The sequence below is a fragment of the Nelusetta ayraudi genome, unplaced genomic scaffold, assembly GCF_046127955.1.
Source record: "Nelusetta ayraudi isolate G7.1 ecotype Tasmania unplaced genomic scaffold, CSIRO-AGI_Nayr_v1 ptg000022l, whole genome shotgun sequence".
Taxonomy (NCBI): domain Eukaryota; kingdom Metazoa; phylum Chordata; class Actinopteri; order Tetraodontiformes; family Monacanthidae; genus Nelusetta; species Nelusetta ayraudi.
The window spans coordinates 883,980-900,090 of NW_027466072.1; the positions used below are offsets into that span (position 1 = coordinate 883,980).

The 16,111-nt window shown below is 40.5% G+C and overlaps 2 protein-coding genes across 2 annotated transcripts; one reads left to right on the forward strand and one right to left on the reverse strand.

Annotated features, from left to right (window-relative positions):
* Positions 1-953: 953 nt before the first annotated feature.
* Positions 954-10,440, forward strand: LOC142889322 (receptor-interacting serine/threonine-protein kinase 3-like). Its single transcript, XM_076027988.1, has 13 exons — positions 954-1,083; positions 2,185-2,348; positions 2,675-2,843; positions 3,693-3,848; positions 5,279-5,427; positions 5,569-5,618; positions 5,943-6,104; positions 6,400-6,482; positions 6,559-6,628; positions 7,029-7,090; positions 7,374-7,425; positions 7,531-7,640; positions 8,391-10,440. Exons 2-13 carry the CDS (start codon positions 2,191-2,193, stop codon positions 8,589-8,591), a joined length of 1,422 nt encoding a protein of 473 aa, XP_075884103.1. The 5' UTR covers positions 954-1,083; positions 2,185-2,190; the 3' UTR covers positions 8,592-10,440.
* Positions 10,441-11,461: 1,021 nt separating this feature from the next.
* On the reverse strand, positions 11,462-13,592 carry LOC142889324 (cerebellin-1). The gene is made up of 4 exons (XM_076027991.1): positions 13,461-13,592; positions 12,952-13,377; positions 12,464-12,583; positions 11,462-12,028 (listed from the first exon to the last, which is right to left on the reverse strand). Exons 2-4 carry the CDS (start codon positions 13,252-13,254, stop codon positions 11,831-11,833), a joined length of 621 nt encoding a protein of 206 aa, XP_075884106.1. The 5' UTR covers positions 13,255-13,377; positions 13,461-13,592; the 3' UTR covers positions 11,462-11,830.
* Positions 13,593-16,111: the final 2,519 nt, after the last annotated feature.

The window sequence follows — 16,111 nt, forward strand, 5'->3', positions numbered from 1 at the left end:
TGCTGCTGCTGCCGAGGCGGTCGGCAGGCAGGACGAGGAAGTCATACAGTCACCACTGGAAAGCCCGGGCGCAAAAGCGAAACGAAAGCTACGCACTTACAAGAGTTGCGCGCGAGGCACGTACACTTTCTGACTGGCTCTGCTCGCGATTGTAGCACAGGCGGAAAACAAACAAACAAACAAACAAACGAACGAACACACGCAGCCACGGTCTCAACTTTTTTTTCTTTTTTTCTTTTTCCCAACCTGACAACCATCAGGTTGAGGTGTCAGGGGATGCGCTACTCTTTGTTTTCAAGAGCCACACGAACTTACGAAAGACCAACCTACATATTTAAAATAGTTTTTTTTTTTTTTTTTTTTTTTTTAAATGTGTGACGGACAGACGAGAAGCGGAGGGGATTTCCAATGACGTCAGAGTGGGGTTTTCTTTCTGACTTTTTAAAATTACCATTAAAGGGACAGATCATCAAAAATCAACAATTGTTTCTTAAAGCGTCGCAATAAAACGCGTTTGAAATCTTGAAGGTACGAAAAAAAATAAAAAATAAAAAATCCTAGTACAGATGGCTCGAGGTACGGAAGAAATGTTACAGCTGTGCTCTTCTGACCGTTCGGTTCTTCGTGTTTTTATGCCAACATTAAATTCTCCGGCAAACGGCGCCCTCTAATGGTAGATTTACAGATAGGTTTCGGTGACGCTATAAATTTGAGTAGCGAAGAAAACGTAACTTAAATGTAAGAAAAAAAAAATAATTTAAATCTGAAAACACAATAAATAAATAAATAAAACAAACCCAGCCAAGCAGTTGGATGAATTGAAGAAAAGTATTCACTACAAATGTAAATGAAAAATAATTTACACGGTTACTAAATGTGAAGAGGAAAAGAGGTTGAGCAAAAGACCAAAAACTCTCATGACGACATAAGTACTTGTGTGTGTCAGAAGCAGAAGTCAAACTGATTTTTTTTTTTTTTTTTTTTGATTCATTGTTTCACTTCTGCATTGTTTGGGCATCTCGCAGCAGGAGGATTTTTTTTATTTACCACTTACTATTATTTCACCACGGACAGACTTCAGGGGTAAGTGCGTTCGCTGTTTTAGCCATTCAATCATTACATTTCAAAATGCTCACTGACCAACCAAAACAAATATACATATTTTACAAATGATATTATTAGACGAATGAATGTTATGTATAGCAAAAGTATGAATGGGTTTAAAAGTTGACAAATCTGGACTACAATTAATGAAGTAGGTCTCAAGGGGAAAAAGAAAACCGAATTTCTTCACATTTCTTTTTCCTTTTTGTGCGCCATGTGTGCAGCTATGTGAAGTACACAAGTCTAGGAACTTGCCATTGTAGGAAGCAGGCACATTGTCAAGTATTTCAACTGTACAAAACAATGTCTATCAGGGACAAATACACCGATTTGCTCTCGTGGCGTAAGTGACAGTCAACATAGTCAACAAGCATTTTTTTAAAACTATTAAATGATGATTAGAATGATTATGATTCCATATGAGTTAGTCATTGTGTGTTTGTTTCTGCCTATCCTGCCTGAAACTGTACTTCCAAACTGGCAGGGTCTCAAGCAGAAGTGAAACAAACTCTGTGTATCCCATTTCTCTCTCTCTCTCTCTCTCTCTCTCTCTCTCTCTCTCTCTCTCTCTCTCTCTCGCAATTAATTTTCTGTGTTTGCACAATTTTGTTTCCCCCATTACGTACAGGCAACATTTGTTCATTCACTTACAGTAACAATGAAAATTAAATTCATTCTTGGCTGGTGACAATTGCCTGAGTAAAAGTCTCACAGCTTTCAAATGTTTTAGTGCAGTTGGCATAGTTTGTTCCGATCACTCTCTACTGGTAAATGAGTAAGTCATAAGTTAATACTTACTTACTATATTTACATGATGGATTGTAATGTGTTTCAACAGACTTTAAACAAATTCTTCCTGTAAGACTATATATTTTTATTTCAACATATATATATATATATATATATATATATATATATATATATATATATATATATATATATATATATATAGTCTTACGGCTAAATATATATATATATATATATATGCTTTGGACTGGATTTAACACAATTCTAATTTACATCTGCATAATTGAAAATTGATTTTTGTTGCCATTAAGACACATTAATTTCCATCTTCAGCGGGCAATGGCATCATTTGGTGGCTCAGCTTGTGAAATGATAAGCGACGCCTACCTCAGTGACTGGGTGGTGATCGGCTCAGGTGGTTTCGGACAGGTCTACAAAGCCAGGCACTCCATGTGGTACTGTGATGTGGCCATTAAGGTGCTTCATCATGATGACGGGTAAGCCGTAAATAAAACTCCAGTCTGCTGCTTGCAATGCACATTACCAAGTTAAGTACTTGGAGATGAAAGCACCATGGTGGTGCAATAAACTTGAACTAAACGGGGTTTACTCACTCTGTTAGCGAAGGTGCGTTATGCTAATTGAGTGAAACTCATGTAGGTTGTTACTCTGACAACCCTATGGGTGAGGTTTCATCCTAAGAGACGAGGTGTGTTAAATACAACACAATTTTAATCTTCAAATACTACGTTGACCTAGACGACTGAGAACCTTCACAGCCCTATGTGCAATTTCAGTGAATGCTTTCTCAATGCTCACGCAGGACTTGTAGATCTTTGTTACAAGAGGTCAAGATGATGTCCAGAGGATCCAACCCGCACGTTATTCATGTGCTGGGCCTCTTCAAGGGTAAATTGCCAAATTCTGGCCCATCAACACATCTTGGACTTGTCATGGAGATCATGGAAAGAGGATCATTGGCCTCCTTACAGGTACAGAAGTCCTAATTCATTGAACAGAAAATAATAAATAGCTAGTTTCAGTTTGATTTAAAGGATTTATTTTATGAATGAATGAATAAAACCAGTTGGTTATGTATGTGGAAATGTTATTGCAAGATCAAGCCTTACTTATTGAAAATACTACACTAAAAAATGTCCAGAAATGTATAATGTAGAAAAAAAATGTGTTCTTTGCGTTTGACGCATGGACCTCGAAAGAATGGTGGGCAACCATGGTCCACCGTCTGTGGACCAGAATCAGAACTTTTTGGAAATGCTGTGGCTAATAGTTCAGTGTGTTAAATACGGGGGGTAGCTTAATTCAACTACCGTAATTTCTTCTTTGTGTAAGATATGATCAAATTTAGGAAAGAAATAGGGAAAAAACAAATGGATTTTGCCTTTAGACAGAGAGTGTGGTAGGTTTTGCAGCACACACATTTTGCATGTAACTTGCAGTATGAAGAGGAAAGGCCAGACCCTTGATCTATGGATATTATTCTATGAATACGAGAACCGATCTAAAAGTGTTTACTCTCAGAGTAAACACTTTTATTAATTTGTTTATGGGCTGTACAGTGAGCTTTTATCAATATAAAAATAAATCATAAATCAGGCCAAATCTTAGACACTTGGACCTTTAACCATTGTAATCATTGTAACATGTATCCTGTTGGTGAGGACAAATTAGCCTCTCAGAGATGTAAATTCTTTCATTTTGACATCCTAGACTTTTCATAATGCAGCAGCAACTGGCTGTATGGAACTCAGGATAACATTTTACCCTTTGGTTATATCAGCCTTATTAAGTACTGTCTTTTTTTTTCCAACTTCAACCAGAAAACTTTGGGTGGAACTCCACCCTGGGCCTTGGTTTTCAGACTGGCCCACCAAGTTGCTCTGGGCATAAACTTTCTCCATTCCATGTCACCTGCTTTACTCCACTTGGACCTGAAGCCCAGCAATGTGCTGCTGGACTCCTCCCTCAATGCTAAGGTAAAGCAGCTTTTCCAAAGGAAGAGGATTTAATCAGACAAAATGAGCTGAGTCAAGATGTGCACATGGGGAAAACTCGAGCTCCAATTATTCATAGAAAGAACTTTTTCTTTTTTTTTTCTTTTTTTACTAATTTTGTTTTTAGAGTCTGTGAGGAACTGCTGTACTAGTCAGCTGCACACTTGTAAAAGTGGCTGAACACCAAAGGGCTTGCTATTGTTTTTAATGTTTGCATATCCAACATGTTGGCCTATCTCACTAGAAGTTAGAATTTGTCTTTTTTTGTCGTCTTTGTTAGGGTTTTAAAACCAAAAGAACAAGAAAATATTCAGCCGTCAGTCCGTAGGGTGTCTTCTTAAACTGTCGTTGTTTGTGAGATACCAGTAGAGCAGCATCCGTGTACAATAATAAAGCATATGAACAGGAGGAATAAAGGTTGCTCCTATATTATAAAAACAACTGCACAAGCAAGGAGTGAGCAGTTCACAATCCAAAGATGCAACCTCCTCTCACTGAAGAAGAGCCGTTTCTTTTAGCCTTCTTTATACAATTCTAACAGCCCTCGCCTCCAATGGAAAGCGGGAGTTGAGGGTTCAGCCATTGAACATTTAGCACGGTAATACAAGTTTTTCATAATCACTTAACTACTACAGTGTAGTTCTTATCTCCAGAAAGGGAGCAAACGGTGACTGAGAAGCTCCGGCTCGAGCTGCATTCATGTTTCCTATCTCACTTCAGCATGCAGGCAAGCCTTTACTTCAGAAACATACACATGATAATAAGGTACTGAAATTTTTCTCACAATACGTTGAGTCCTGGATGGAATAGCATTTACAATGACATTATTCAATCTTGAATTTCAGACCATATGAAATTTTGAAAACTATATCATTCCGTTTTTGTCATGGATTGTCGTATGGTAAGTTACTAGTTCCATCCCAATTAGCTTCCCTAGATCTGTTATCAGCTGTCCCTTAAATGCCGATATCAGGACCCAAAAGCACAACACTCTGGGGAGTCAAAATGCCCAGTCTTTATTAAGAAAATACTTAGGTATACAAGGTCAGTCGGTTTATAGCAGCAAAAAGGCAAAAAGACAAAGGAACCCATCAGTGGTCGACAAAAACCACCAACAGCAGAATTACGGAAACACTCACGACTTGTGAAGACACAAGACAAACTGGCACAGAAGGGAAGGCAACACAAACTAGCTGGGAGCAGCTGTGACACATTTAGCAATGAGAGTTGGGGAAAAAAATAAAGTTGAAATAAAAAAGGAAGTGAAAAGATTGAACGTGACATACACAACCTGAATGCTGATACGACAAGTGAGAGACTTCCTGTCACTGCCTGCTTACTCTTTTCCCAAAAATGAAAAGCTCCATTGCACCCTTTCTGTTTCTTAATGTGAATCTTTCTCTCCTCTCAAGCTCACAGATTTCGGCCTTGCCCGCTTTTACAGCAGCACCACGCGTGTTTCTGACAAAGACAGTGAGGCAAGCGGAGGGACGTACAGCTACATGCCACCGGAGGCCTTCAACTTGTCATATAAACCAACACGAGGCTCTGATATATACAGGTGACAAAGTGCTGAATGAGCAGCAGAGGTTCAAAGTACCTCAACGCTGTTGAAATACAGTAAAGTCCATAGAGCGGAATGTATGGTTTCTCCAAAAAGTCAACGTGTACCCTTTGTAATGTGTTGTAATGTGTCTTTCAGCTACGGTATACTCTTATGGTCCATAGTCACAGGAAACAAGCCGTATGCAAGTGAGTGATTGTCTTCCTTTCTGATTCATTTATTTATTAATTTTTTTTTACCTTGTGAGATTTGTGCTAGGCCTTTGAAATGGGGCAACAAAGCATGGATTCTCCATGGGTCTGACCTCCCATTACGGTCAGGGTTAGGAGACAATGGGCAATTTGTCGGACTAATGGGAGATCGGACCCTGTAAAATAACTCGGAAGATCCATTTCTGTATCAAGTCCTTATGGTTATGTTCCCTGACTGACTTCTGAGAATCCCGGTCAAAGAAGCGACCAACCCTGAAAGCCACAACACTAAACGTCTCACCGTGTCCGATGTCTTTGAAGACGCAGGTCCCACCATAGTGCAGCTTCGCATCCCTCTGGGGGATCGTCCATCGCTTGATGACATCACCACTAACTGCACAGGGATTGCAGGACTGTCCCGGCTCAAAGACCTCATGATAAGATGCTGGGATGGAAAACCCGGCGAGAGGCCGTGCTCCCGCAGTAAGAAAATGACTTCTAATGTTCTTCCTCATCTTGAAAATTTACAGCATGAAATTGTGATGACTTAGAGTGCTTCTCTCCAAACTGTCTCCAAACCTTTGACTGATAGTGTAAGTACAGCCTGCATGTCCTGGCTCGCAGTTTGTTTTATGGACAATAAAGAACTAAATTAAAAATAAATTGAAATCCAAAATCTGAAAGGTGAATAAATATAGAATTTAGATGACGACACTGTGTACCTTACATGCTTAGCGCGTCTTTGCCTTAAATCTGCCTTCCACGTGTCATTCCCAAGAGTGTACAGCAGAGACAGAAGAACTGTACAAGATGCACCGACATAGAATTAACGATGCAGTTTATGAAGTGCAGAAGGAATTGGTAAGAAACTCATCCAAAAAGGTTATGCAAAGATGGAAAAGTCAGATGCGATGCTCACTGGTCATCTTCTTTGCAGGATGAAAAGGAAGCACTGGACCGATGCATGGCAGAGCAGATGAAGTCGACTCGCATCACTCAGGAGTCAGGTTGGAAATTATATTGGCTTTTAGAATTTTACCTTCATTTTAGTGCGCACGCACACACACACACACACTCACACAAGTATGGGTTCTATATCGGATGCCCTAACAGACACAACCCTCTGTATTGTTTTTGGGGCTGGCGTGAGGAGAATACTTGTTTACGGTTGTGTTAAAATATGGAATGCTTCACAAATGTGCGTGTCACCCTCTTTATCCTTCCCATTTTAGAAAATGTATTGCCGAAGAAAATCTCTACAGACATAGGCCGTAAGGATTATTTTACCAGAGCCTCTAAAATATGCAGTTAAAACAGATCATGGAGAGCTACTGTAGGTCCACCGTGAAAATGATGTCATACTCTCTTCTTCTAATCTGCTTTTCTATGGGTCTGTTTTTCCTCCAGACAGAGCCAGAGTTTCATCTGCACATATCAGTTACATTGCAACGGGACCTCCCCCGATTCAGGTAAAAATGCTGGCAATCCAAATGCCCACCCAGGTTTCAGTCTTTTTTTCTACTTACTTCCTCCTAAAACTGAACAGTTTACAGCCAAAGTCAATCTGAAGTGTTTGAAGCAACAATTCCGGAGGCTAAAATCAATGAAATTTACTTACCAATACTTTGGCTTTTCTGTCAAAATGCGTAACTATAACTTACAAAAGAAAAACATTCACTTAGCAGCAGATCTTTACACATCACCGGTTTGACAAGCAACTTACAGACTAAATGTTGGCTTATTTCGGTGCAGGAAATGCATGGCAGAAGAACTGCAAAAGAAACAGACCAAAGACATTTCACAGGTAAATTGAAAATGGAAATCGACATTTAAGTATCATCAGAGGCCTGCAGAGTCCAATAGTGCCTCATGCTTTGAGATAAACAAAGTGCATGTCATGCCTTCACAGCTTCAGGCGATCTGTGTGGAAACTACTCATCAATGGGCAAAGAAAAGTTGTTCTCTTTTGTACACCCATTTCACGGATTTCCAGCATCGTCACACAAAGTGGGCACACAGGTACGCTGAACTGGCACCCAAGATGGAATGTTTCCCTTTGGGTGATTGGTCTCATGTTATCAGAATCCACTTTATCCACCACGTTTGTACACACAAACAAGGAATTCGACCCTGCCTGGTGTCTGCAGTAACTGAACAAAAGAATACGATTGCAGGACGAGTACGATGAAATAAAAGTGCAGCTTCAACAATACTGCAAGACGATATTGTGAGTGTGGCAGTAGCACAGTGTGACACCAGCTGATGTTAGTGAAACCTAGCATCAACTAGGTCTCCCCCTGCTCGTATTGTCTTCAGCGGTTTTATGGTCAGCCGATGACAGTTGCTCCCCGTTCTGGACAAATAAACGGAAAAGGAAAAGAATAAGAAAGCAAAACTGAAATCCCATTATTTAGACGGCACTTACCTTCACATATACCAACATTTAAAGGTGACTGAGGATTTTCTTTGTGCTTCTTAGTTGTGCATATGGCTGCTTGAATCAGCCATGATGGACAATCAAGACAACTTAACTATTTTTTAACAATATTTCAAAAAGGTCGAGGCACTCGAGGAGATTGAAAAATCTATAAAAGGCCTTTATTAGATCATGGCTTCATAGTTAGAAATGCCAACATGTTTCGGCCCTGTAGGCCTTCCTCAAGGCAGATTACAGAGACAAAGGGATCTCCTTCATGCAGCTCTTTAAACAAAGGTAGACTACCATCAACAATAGTTTTATCAACATGCTTTTTCCTCTTTCTTTTGTAGCGTCAACTCTCCAGCACAAATAACTTGTCCAGGTCTGGTTCGTGTATCAACATTACCATGAGCAATGTGACTGGACTTCAGTACGGGAACAATAACTACATGCAGGTGGACGCTAAGACGGACACAGGGCCTTCAGACAGGCGACGACACCCCACAGCGCCATCTAGAGTCAACCTCCCCATGCCAAAAGAAGGACGCTGAGGGTGCAGTACGAGGGAAGTTCGCCGAGTTCACATTAGGTTGTGCAATTCTCAAATATAGTTCTCTGTGTGCCGTGTGCAAAAAGGCCACAATGCATTTAGGAGAAAATTGTGTATTTTTTTTTCATTAATTCATTAATTCATTCATTCATTTAAAACATTTTCTCTCAGGTTGATGTTATTTTTCTTGAGTTGAAGTGAAGATTTACAGCAAGCTATATACAAGTGAGCATTAAGGCAGGGTGCAGGGTCTTTGCAGGGAGGAGGTTGGAGGTGGGAGTTGGGGGCCCAGGTGTTACCCCCGGGTGCTGGTCCACCTGGTCGGGGGGGTGGGCCCTGGTGCTTGGTCTGCCTGTCAGGTCATGATCTGTGTTATTTTTGTTTTGTTTTCTTCTGGTTAAGTTTTATTGTATTTTCTTTTTTATTCATGTTTAGATCTGAGATTTATTAATTTATATCTTTTTTATTTTGTTAAAGTCACTCGTGCTTTTGGTCACATTGTGCACTTCCTGTTCTTCCTCTTGCTTCAGACTCCAACTTCCTCTTTTTGTATGATTTTCACCTGTGTCTCGCTGTCCTAACCTGCCCTGGCTGGTCTCACCTGTTCTCCTATCCTAACTGTAAATAATTCTTGTGTCACTTTGTCTATTGTCAGATCGCCATCATTGATAGTCCATGTAAGTTTCTATCACCTGTGATTTTCTCAGTCATGTACTTTTGTGATTTTGATGGATTTTTGAGCCATTGTTCTTTCTAATCCACGCTCCCAGCCACGTTTCCAGTTTTGGCATCAGTGGCTCTTTACTTCACCATCATTGTGTTTTCTGCACTGTGGTCCTTCTGCTTACCTACACATTACACTTCACTGCCAGGTTCTGCCTGTTGCATCCTCACCTCTGGATTCTTCTCCCAGCTCCCCTGGCTTTGGGGTTTGCCGCTCACATTCACACCACAATTTTTTTTTACTCTTTGTTACTGACCAAAATAATGGAGTTTTGCAGTTGCCTTGATAATGATCCAGAAATGTTGTTACAATGGATAAGGTCTGATCCAAAGAACACTATAGATGGCTAGGGAATTGTGCAGGTTTATCTTCCTGCTGAAGTGAATGCATTGTGGAAATTTTCACACGCAAACTGTTTCATGGAAAATAGCAAATGCTGGATTCATTTGGATGAAACTAAAAGGGACTTTAAATTTTTCTGAGGATTCTTACCATGTGAGATTTTTTATTTGGTTCATAACAAATCACATTGTGATATCAGAACTGTGCAAATGAAAAGTAACAAAATGTGTGGCATGAATTTGCTAAAACAAACAAACGAAAAACAAAACAAATAACCAACACACACACACACACACACACACACACACACACACACACACACACACGCACAAACAAACTCCCTAAATTCCCTGAATTGTGTATCCTGCAAAATAAATGTCCAACATTTTCTCTATGAATATATATGTATTCTAAAATCCCTTCAAAAAACAAAAACAAAAGAAAACTGCCTACGAAGCCGCGACCAAAACAGCCATGACCCATGACCCACCTTTGGGTCGCGACCCACCAGTTGGAAGACGCTGGTTTAAGCTATACAAGGTTAGGAGTTAGGTGGTGTGTAGCAGCACTGTTTTGCAGTAAGCCTCTGTTTTAGCGCAGGCCTCTGCTGTGAAGCAGGATGTCGTGACTAATCAGTTGGGGCGGTTCCAGTGTGAACGCCAGCAGGCTCCTGGCACCGGACACCCCTATATTCCATCTGCACCGGATCCACAGTGGGGGAGACCCATAGTGCTGTGTGGCGTGATGAATTAAGGGTTGGAGTATAATATTAGATTTTTTTGGGGGGGGAAAAATAGCAGTTTTTGCTCAGTACATGTGATGTTATACATCAAGAGAGAGAGAGAGAGTTGGCAGCCATGATCTTTTATCTAATAGTCAATGTAGCTACACAGCAAGGATGCACTATTTTCAAAACAACCATCTGTCTGTGACAAGTGTTTTTTGTTGTTGTTATTGCCTGTTATGTGCTTTTTTTTTAATAATAGTTTTACAAGTGTGTTTAATCAATAATCTTTTTAATTCTGTAAAAAGAAGATATATTGATGAGACACACCAGTTAAACTTACTGTAACATGTACAATTTTTAATAAAAATTTTTTATTCTGGTGTGGTCTATTGTGGTTGGTCTCAGTTTTGTCAATTTGCTGTTGTCAACACATTGGGTGTCAATCAGCGTTTGAAACCAGCTTAGCCTCCGAAAATCTAAATTATTTTCGTTTTTTGCTTGATAAAAAAGACATTGTACACAGCCCATCCACATTCTGGTGAACTTGTACTTTAATGGCAGCATACTGTCCTGCAAAACAAATCACTACTGTCATGTTTGTAGCTAATAATCGTAACATTCCGCATCAACTCTTAAGTTAACTCTTAAGTTATACCCTCTTAACTTGTCATTGAGTCGAATAAATATTCATTTTTAAAATATTTGGAACCGTTTGCTGTCATGTTTTGTGCGCCCAGTACTGTCGACTTAACAGAAGGGTCCAGCTGTTGTGTTACCCATATTGGGCAACATTCTCTCTATTCTCTGTTGGTATTTTTTTATTTCCACAGCACAAAACTCGAAAACTCAAAATTGCCCACAGGTGTTAATGTTGATGGATGGATGTACCAATTTTATTTTATTTGGTGGCTAAACACACTGAATTACCTTTATGTGAATGAAAGGATGGAGAATGTCAGAACTTGGGTATTTAAAGTGAAGTGTAAGTCGACAGGGAGAGTGGTGTTGCCATCCTGTGGAAATCACTTTTCTAACTCAACCTAAAATCACAACCACAATGTTCAGAAAACCAGTAGAGTAGTGCAAATAGATTTCTTTATTGCCATAAAAGTTTCTCCTCCGTCGTCATGCATTATAGGAAAAACAAACGGCTCTCTACAGTTGGTGCAAGCAAGCAAAGACGACACAATTTGCCAGTGGCAAGGAACAGTGAGTCATAAAAGTGCAGTGATGATGGAAGTTACATTCAAGATCGCGAGATGACCCATCTGATTTAAGTGAATGTTTATAGACGTTTGATGATGTTCAACTATAGGAAGGCATTCACCCCATGAGTGCCTTCTTTTACGTTTTCAAACAACACTCATCTCAATGTGGTGCTTGATACAAACCTCATGTTCATACACTGGACAATGAATGTCCAGTACATCCCCACCAGTATCTTAAGCTACAGCGGAAACACCAAGAAACCAGAGAAGGTGGAGAACTTCCAACCTCCCATCAGGTTTCCCCGCTCCAGTTTAAGGTAAGCCTTGTCCCCTCGCTCCATTATCACGAGCCCAGCGTTGGTGGCAGCCTCCCTCGTCACATCCTGGTCACCTGCGAAGGCTGAAATCACTGGCCAGCCATTCATGACCAAACTCACCTGGAACAAATGATGACATGATTAATTAGAAAAGAAAACTGAGATCTGAGAACTGAGACTGATATCCATTATAAAACAAAGAATTTAATTCAGCTTGATTGCTATTTTTATTTTTTTATTTTTGCCTGATCTCAAACCCGCTAATTCTCGGCCTTGCGATCGAGATTTTGATCATTTATCTTTTTGGACCAGCCAATCAGTTTTTCCATTCCAAGTAACTGTATAATTCATCTGATCACTGTGATTATAGCCAGTATTGAAGAAAGGCCCTACTCCGATGCTAAAACACCAGTGAAGCCACCTGTAAAATTGCATATATAGCAAGAACATGGCAAAATTTATAATAGTCTTGTTTTTAACATTTACTTGAAGCTGAAAGAAAAAAAATGTTTTCCTGGTATCTTGCATATCACCTAATTAAAAGTCACTTCTTACCAGTATTGTCTGCCGATTGTAAACTTTGACAACGTGAAAGCTGAAACTGTACACTCCCTTTCTTGGGGCCACAAAAATACTTCTTGCTGGATCAAAATGACTCCCAACATTTACCAAGACCTATGAGGACAACGAAAAGCTGAAATAAATGTACTGCTCAACAACCAAACAATGGTGCATTTTAGAAATACAATAAAAGATAAAAAGATTTTGCTTGTATACATCAAACATACTGTAGAAATTGTATATTTCTCAGACACTGTTCCAACCAGTTGAAAAGTTGGCCTGTTCAAGATGGCAGTTATTATGATTGGTATTACACAACTTTCAAAGGTGGCTCTTTGCTATATGATGATGATGATGATGATGATAATGTAACCATAATATAATAATGTAATCTCATATTTTCAGTTAGTTAGTTGTCAAGCTGATATAAGTAGAGTTAATATAGATATGTAGAACAAAGGTAATGGGCCACAGACACCAACCTGGTCAAAGTAGATGATCATGGTGCGGTTGCTCATCTCTGAGGGTTCATGGTTTGTATTGCGGGTTGCTGAAAATGCCACGCGCCCGGTTCCTGAACGCACTGACATGCCCAGCGCGTTGCCTGATGGCTCAGCAGTAGGATTGGAGTCGCACACGACTAGACACTTTCCCTCCAATGTAATTGGCTCAGTGTCATTCTGGCAAATGACATCAGAGGGCTCCAAAAGGAGCAAAAACAGGAGTCCAACCAAGACAGAGCAAGAACTAAGGCAGGGCAAGGAGGGAAGGGATACACAAGGCATAGCTCCGGGTAAAGGTGCGATGTGGGTGACAAAGGAGTTACCAATCTTTGATTCCAGGACAGGACTAGTCCAGTTTCTGCACCGGTTATTTTAGAAATGTCTTCTGAGCATAAGCGACAACTTCTTGAATGGAAAGAAATAATGAAAGATTAATAATCCGATAATGACAACAGTCTCGCTGATAAGGGGCGATGAAAAGTTAGTACCTCGATGGCCACCTCCCTTGACAGCAAACAGGAAGTGCTTCTGGTGGAGGTGATCCTCGCACCCAAGCTAAGCAATGGTGAGTGAGTGCCAAGAAAAATCCAAAGTGATTTCAGTCCTCAGTCTGTTTAAAGCTGAAGATCACAAAGCACAAGGTTACACACAAATCCTCTTTGACAAATAAACAACCTTTATAGTGACTGACATAACTGTGATAAATGTCAATCATGCAAACTGATGGAGCAACTTAACTATCAGGATCAGTGACTGTACAAAACTGTTTTTCAAATATGTGGCTTGTACAGCAAGGCGTTAGTCCAAACATATTTAGTTTTGGGGAAGAACTACACATGTGGTGCAGAATAAAAAATAATGCTCTGCAAAAGTGCACATCATGTGACTTAAATAATTAAGAGAATAAAAAACGAAACAATTTATAGTTAAAACATTACAGGAAGTAAAGAGTGTGACCAATTCATGCAATGTTTGAACTTGACTTCAAACATTTATACGCAAACACAAAATGTGGACGCTTGAAAAAACATGTAAATGTGATGAGGTCATCTTTTGGCCCCACGTAAGTGAAACCAGCTGGACTCAGGAGGAGGCAACAGCAAACTATCAAAATCCCACAACCGAGAGGCCATCTGTAGGTAAACACTCCCTCTCTCCCTGCACTGCATCTCTTTTCACGTGCATCTCTTCTTATTTACATTCCAGTGTACGTTATTTTGGGACAACAAATGGAAATTAGCCTTTGCATATGATTTGGCTCTTTTAACTCTGAGATGATGTTTATTAACCGGCACTGTCCCACTAAATAAATAAATTTAATCTAATTCCTTACTAAAATAAATTTGCTCACGAGTTATTCTAGAATTTAGATTATCTGCTGCAGCTACAGCCTGGTCATTCAATACAGGTATGCATTACATTATGTTTTCTGTTTGTCATACATAATAATGTACATTTCACGTCAAAATAAAAGTTGAAACATTTGTTTATTTTTTCGTATATCGGAGACAGATTCCATGCAAGCATGCTTCAACAAAGTGAGCAATATTTTTTTAAAAACAAAAAAATGCTAAACAATCTCCAGGCTTTACATGGAAAATAAGATTTGGTTAGAAATAGTGCAAGAAAACACCCACCTTGCGCAAGATCCCCTCTGTAAAGTTTGGGCACCCGTAACCGTCAGCGCTTTCTCTCCTTTGCCCTTCCATCTGAGCTCAGTGGGACCCCCGTGTCTTGCACAGACGTTTGATGACATCACAAGTGGCCCTTCTGTTTCTCTTAAGTACATAACCCTCTTATTTTTCAAATAAGAGAGTTATTTGAAAAATTACCCTGTTTTTTCTTTAACGTCACAACATAGTCAAAGGCTTGCTTGTTTTTATGGCAAAAATAAACATCTAAATTTATCAATAACCTTCACGGTTTATAGCCCTAATTACAGATGAAATAGGTTAATGAGAACTTTACCCTGGTAAGTTCTAGCAAACTGTCCCCCATCTCATAAGGGAGAAGCAATACCTTACCAAGTGGAATCAATGAGTTAGTCCAGTGGCCAGCCACTGTGGGTGGGTGAGAAATCTCTGGATGTTGTGGGGCTGTCTTGGCTGACATGCCTCTGCAACATTTTGTGGTGGGAAGGACGGCTGCCTTTGGACGGGGAAACTGGGTCCGTCTTTTAACACAAAGAAAAATCGTAGTGTGTGCCTCCCCGGGAAAGTCTATTCCAGGGTGCTAAAGAGAAGAGGACACTGGACCAGCTTGGTACCCTCCGCAGGGTGCTCGAAGGTTCATGGGAGTTTGCCCAACCAGTCAAACACCAATGTGTTTTGTGGACTTGGAGAAGGCATTCCACTGTGTTTCCTGTGGCTCCCTGTTGCAGGTTTTCTGGGAGTATGGGGTTCGGGACTCTTTGCTTGGTGCTTTCTTGTCTCAGCAGTCGCTTGGTTTACATAGCCATAGTCGGATCTGTTTCTCGTGCATGTTGGACTCTGGCAGGGCTTCCCTTTGGTACCGGTTCTGTTCCTAATTTTTATGGACAGAATTTCTAGTTGTAGCAGGGGCCAGAGGGGATGTGGTTTGGCGACCACAGGATTTCGTCTCTGCTCCCTGCAGATGATGTTGTCCCGTTGGCTCCTTCGAGCCAAGACTTGCACTGGGGACTGAAGGATCAGCACCTCCAAATCTGAGGCCATGGTTCGCTCCTGGAAAAAGGTGGCTTCCTTTCTCCAGTTTGAAGGGGAGATTCTGCCTCAGGTGGAGAAGCATCTCAGAATGTTGTTCATGAGTCTGGGATGTTTGTTGTGGTAGCCACAAACAATAATGTGGTTGTTACACCAGTCCATTGAGTTGAAGATGCAGTTGAGCCGAAAGACGACGCTCTCAATTTACAGGTCCATCTATGTTCCAACTCTCACCAATAGTCATGAGCTTTGGGTCATGAGCGAAAGGAAAAGATGTTGGATACATGTGCTTAAAATGAGTTTCCCCCACATTGTGGCAGGGTGCTAGAGATAGGGTGAGGAGCTCTGTCACCTGGGAGAACCACTGCTCCTCCGCATCGAGAGGAGCCACCTGAGGTAGCTCCGACATCTGCTTGGGACACCTCCCTAAGGAGATGTTTGGCCGAGGAACTGTGTCT

Bases quoted from the DNA above. Each gene is read 5' to 3' on its own strand.
- LOC142889322 (XM_076027988.1), top strand. From the start codon at position 2,191: ATGGCATCATTTGGTGGCTCAGCTTGTGAAATGATAAGCGACGCCTAC. The intron at 3,849-5,278 runs GTAAAGCAGCTT...TCTCCTCTCAAG, and splicing joins ACTCCTCCCTCAATGCTAAG to CTCACAGATTTCGGCCTTGC. The intron at 6,105-6,399 runs GTAAGAAAATGA...GTCATTCCCAAG, and splicing joins CGAGAGGCCGTGCTCCCGCA to AGTGTACAGCAGAGACAGAA.
- LOC142889324 (XM_076027991.1), bottom strand. From the start codon at position 13,254: ATGCCTTGTGTATCCCTTCCCTCCTTGCCCTGCCTTAGTTCTTGCTCT. The intron at 12,584-12,951 runs GTTGGTGTCTGT...TTGTCCTCATAG, and splicing joins TGATCATCTACTTTGACCAG to GTCTTGGTAAATGTTGGGAG. The intron at 12,029-12,463 runs GTAAGAAGTGAC...CATTTGTTCCAG, and splicing joins ACAATCGGCAGACAATACTG to GTGAGTTTGGTCATGAATGG.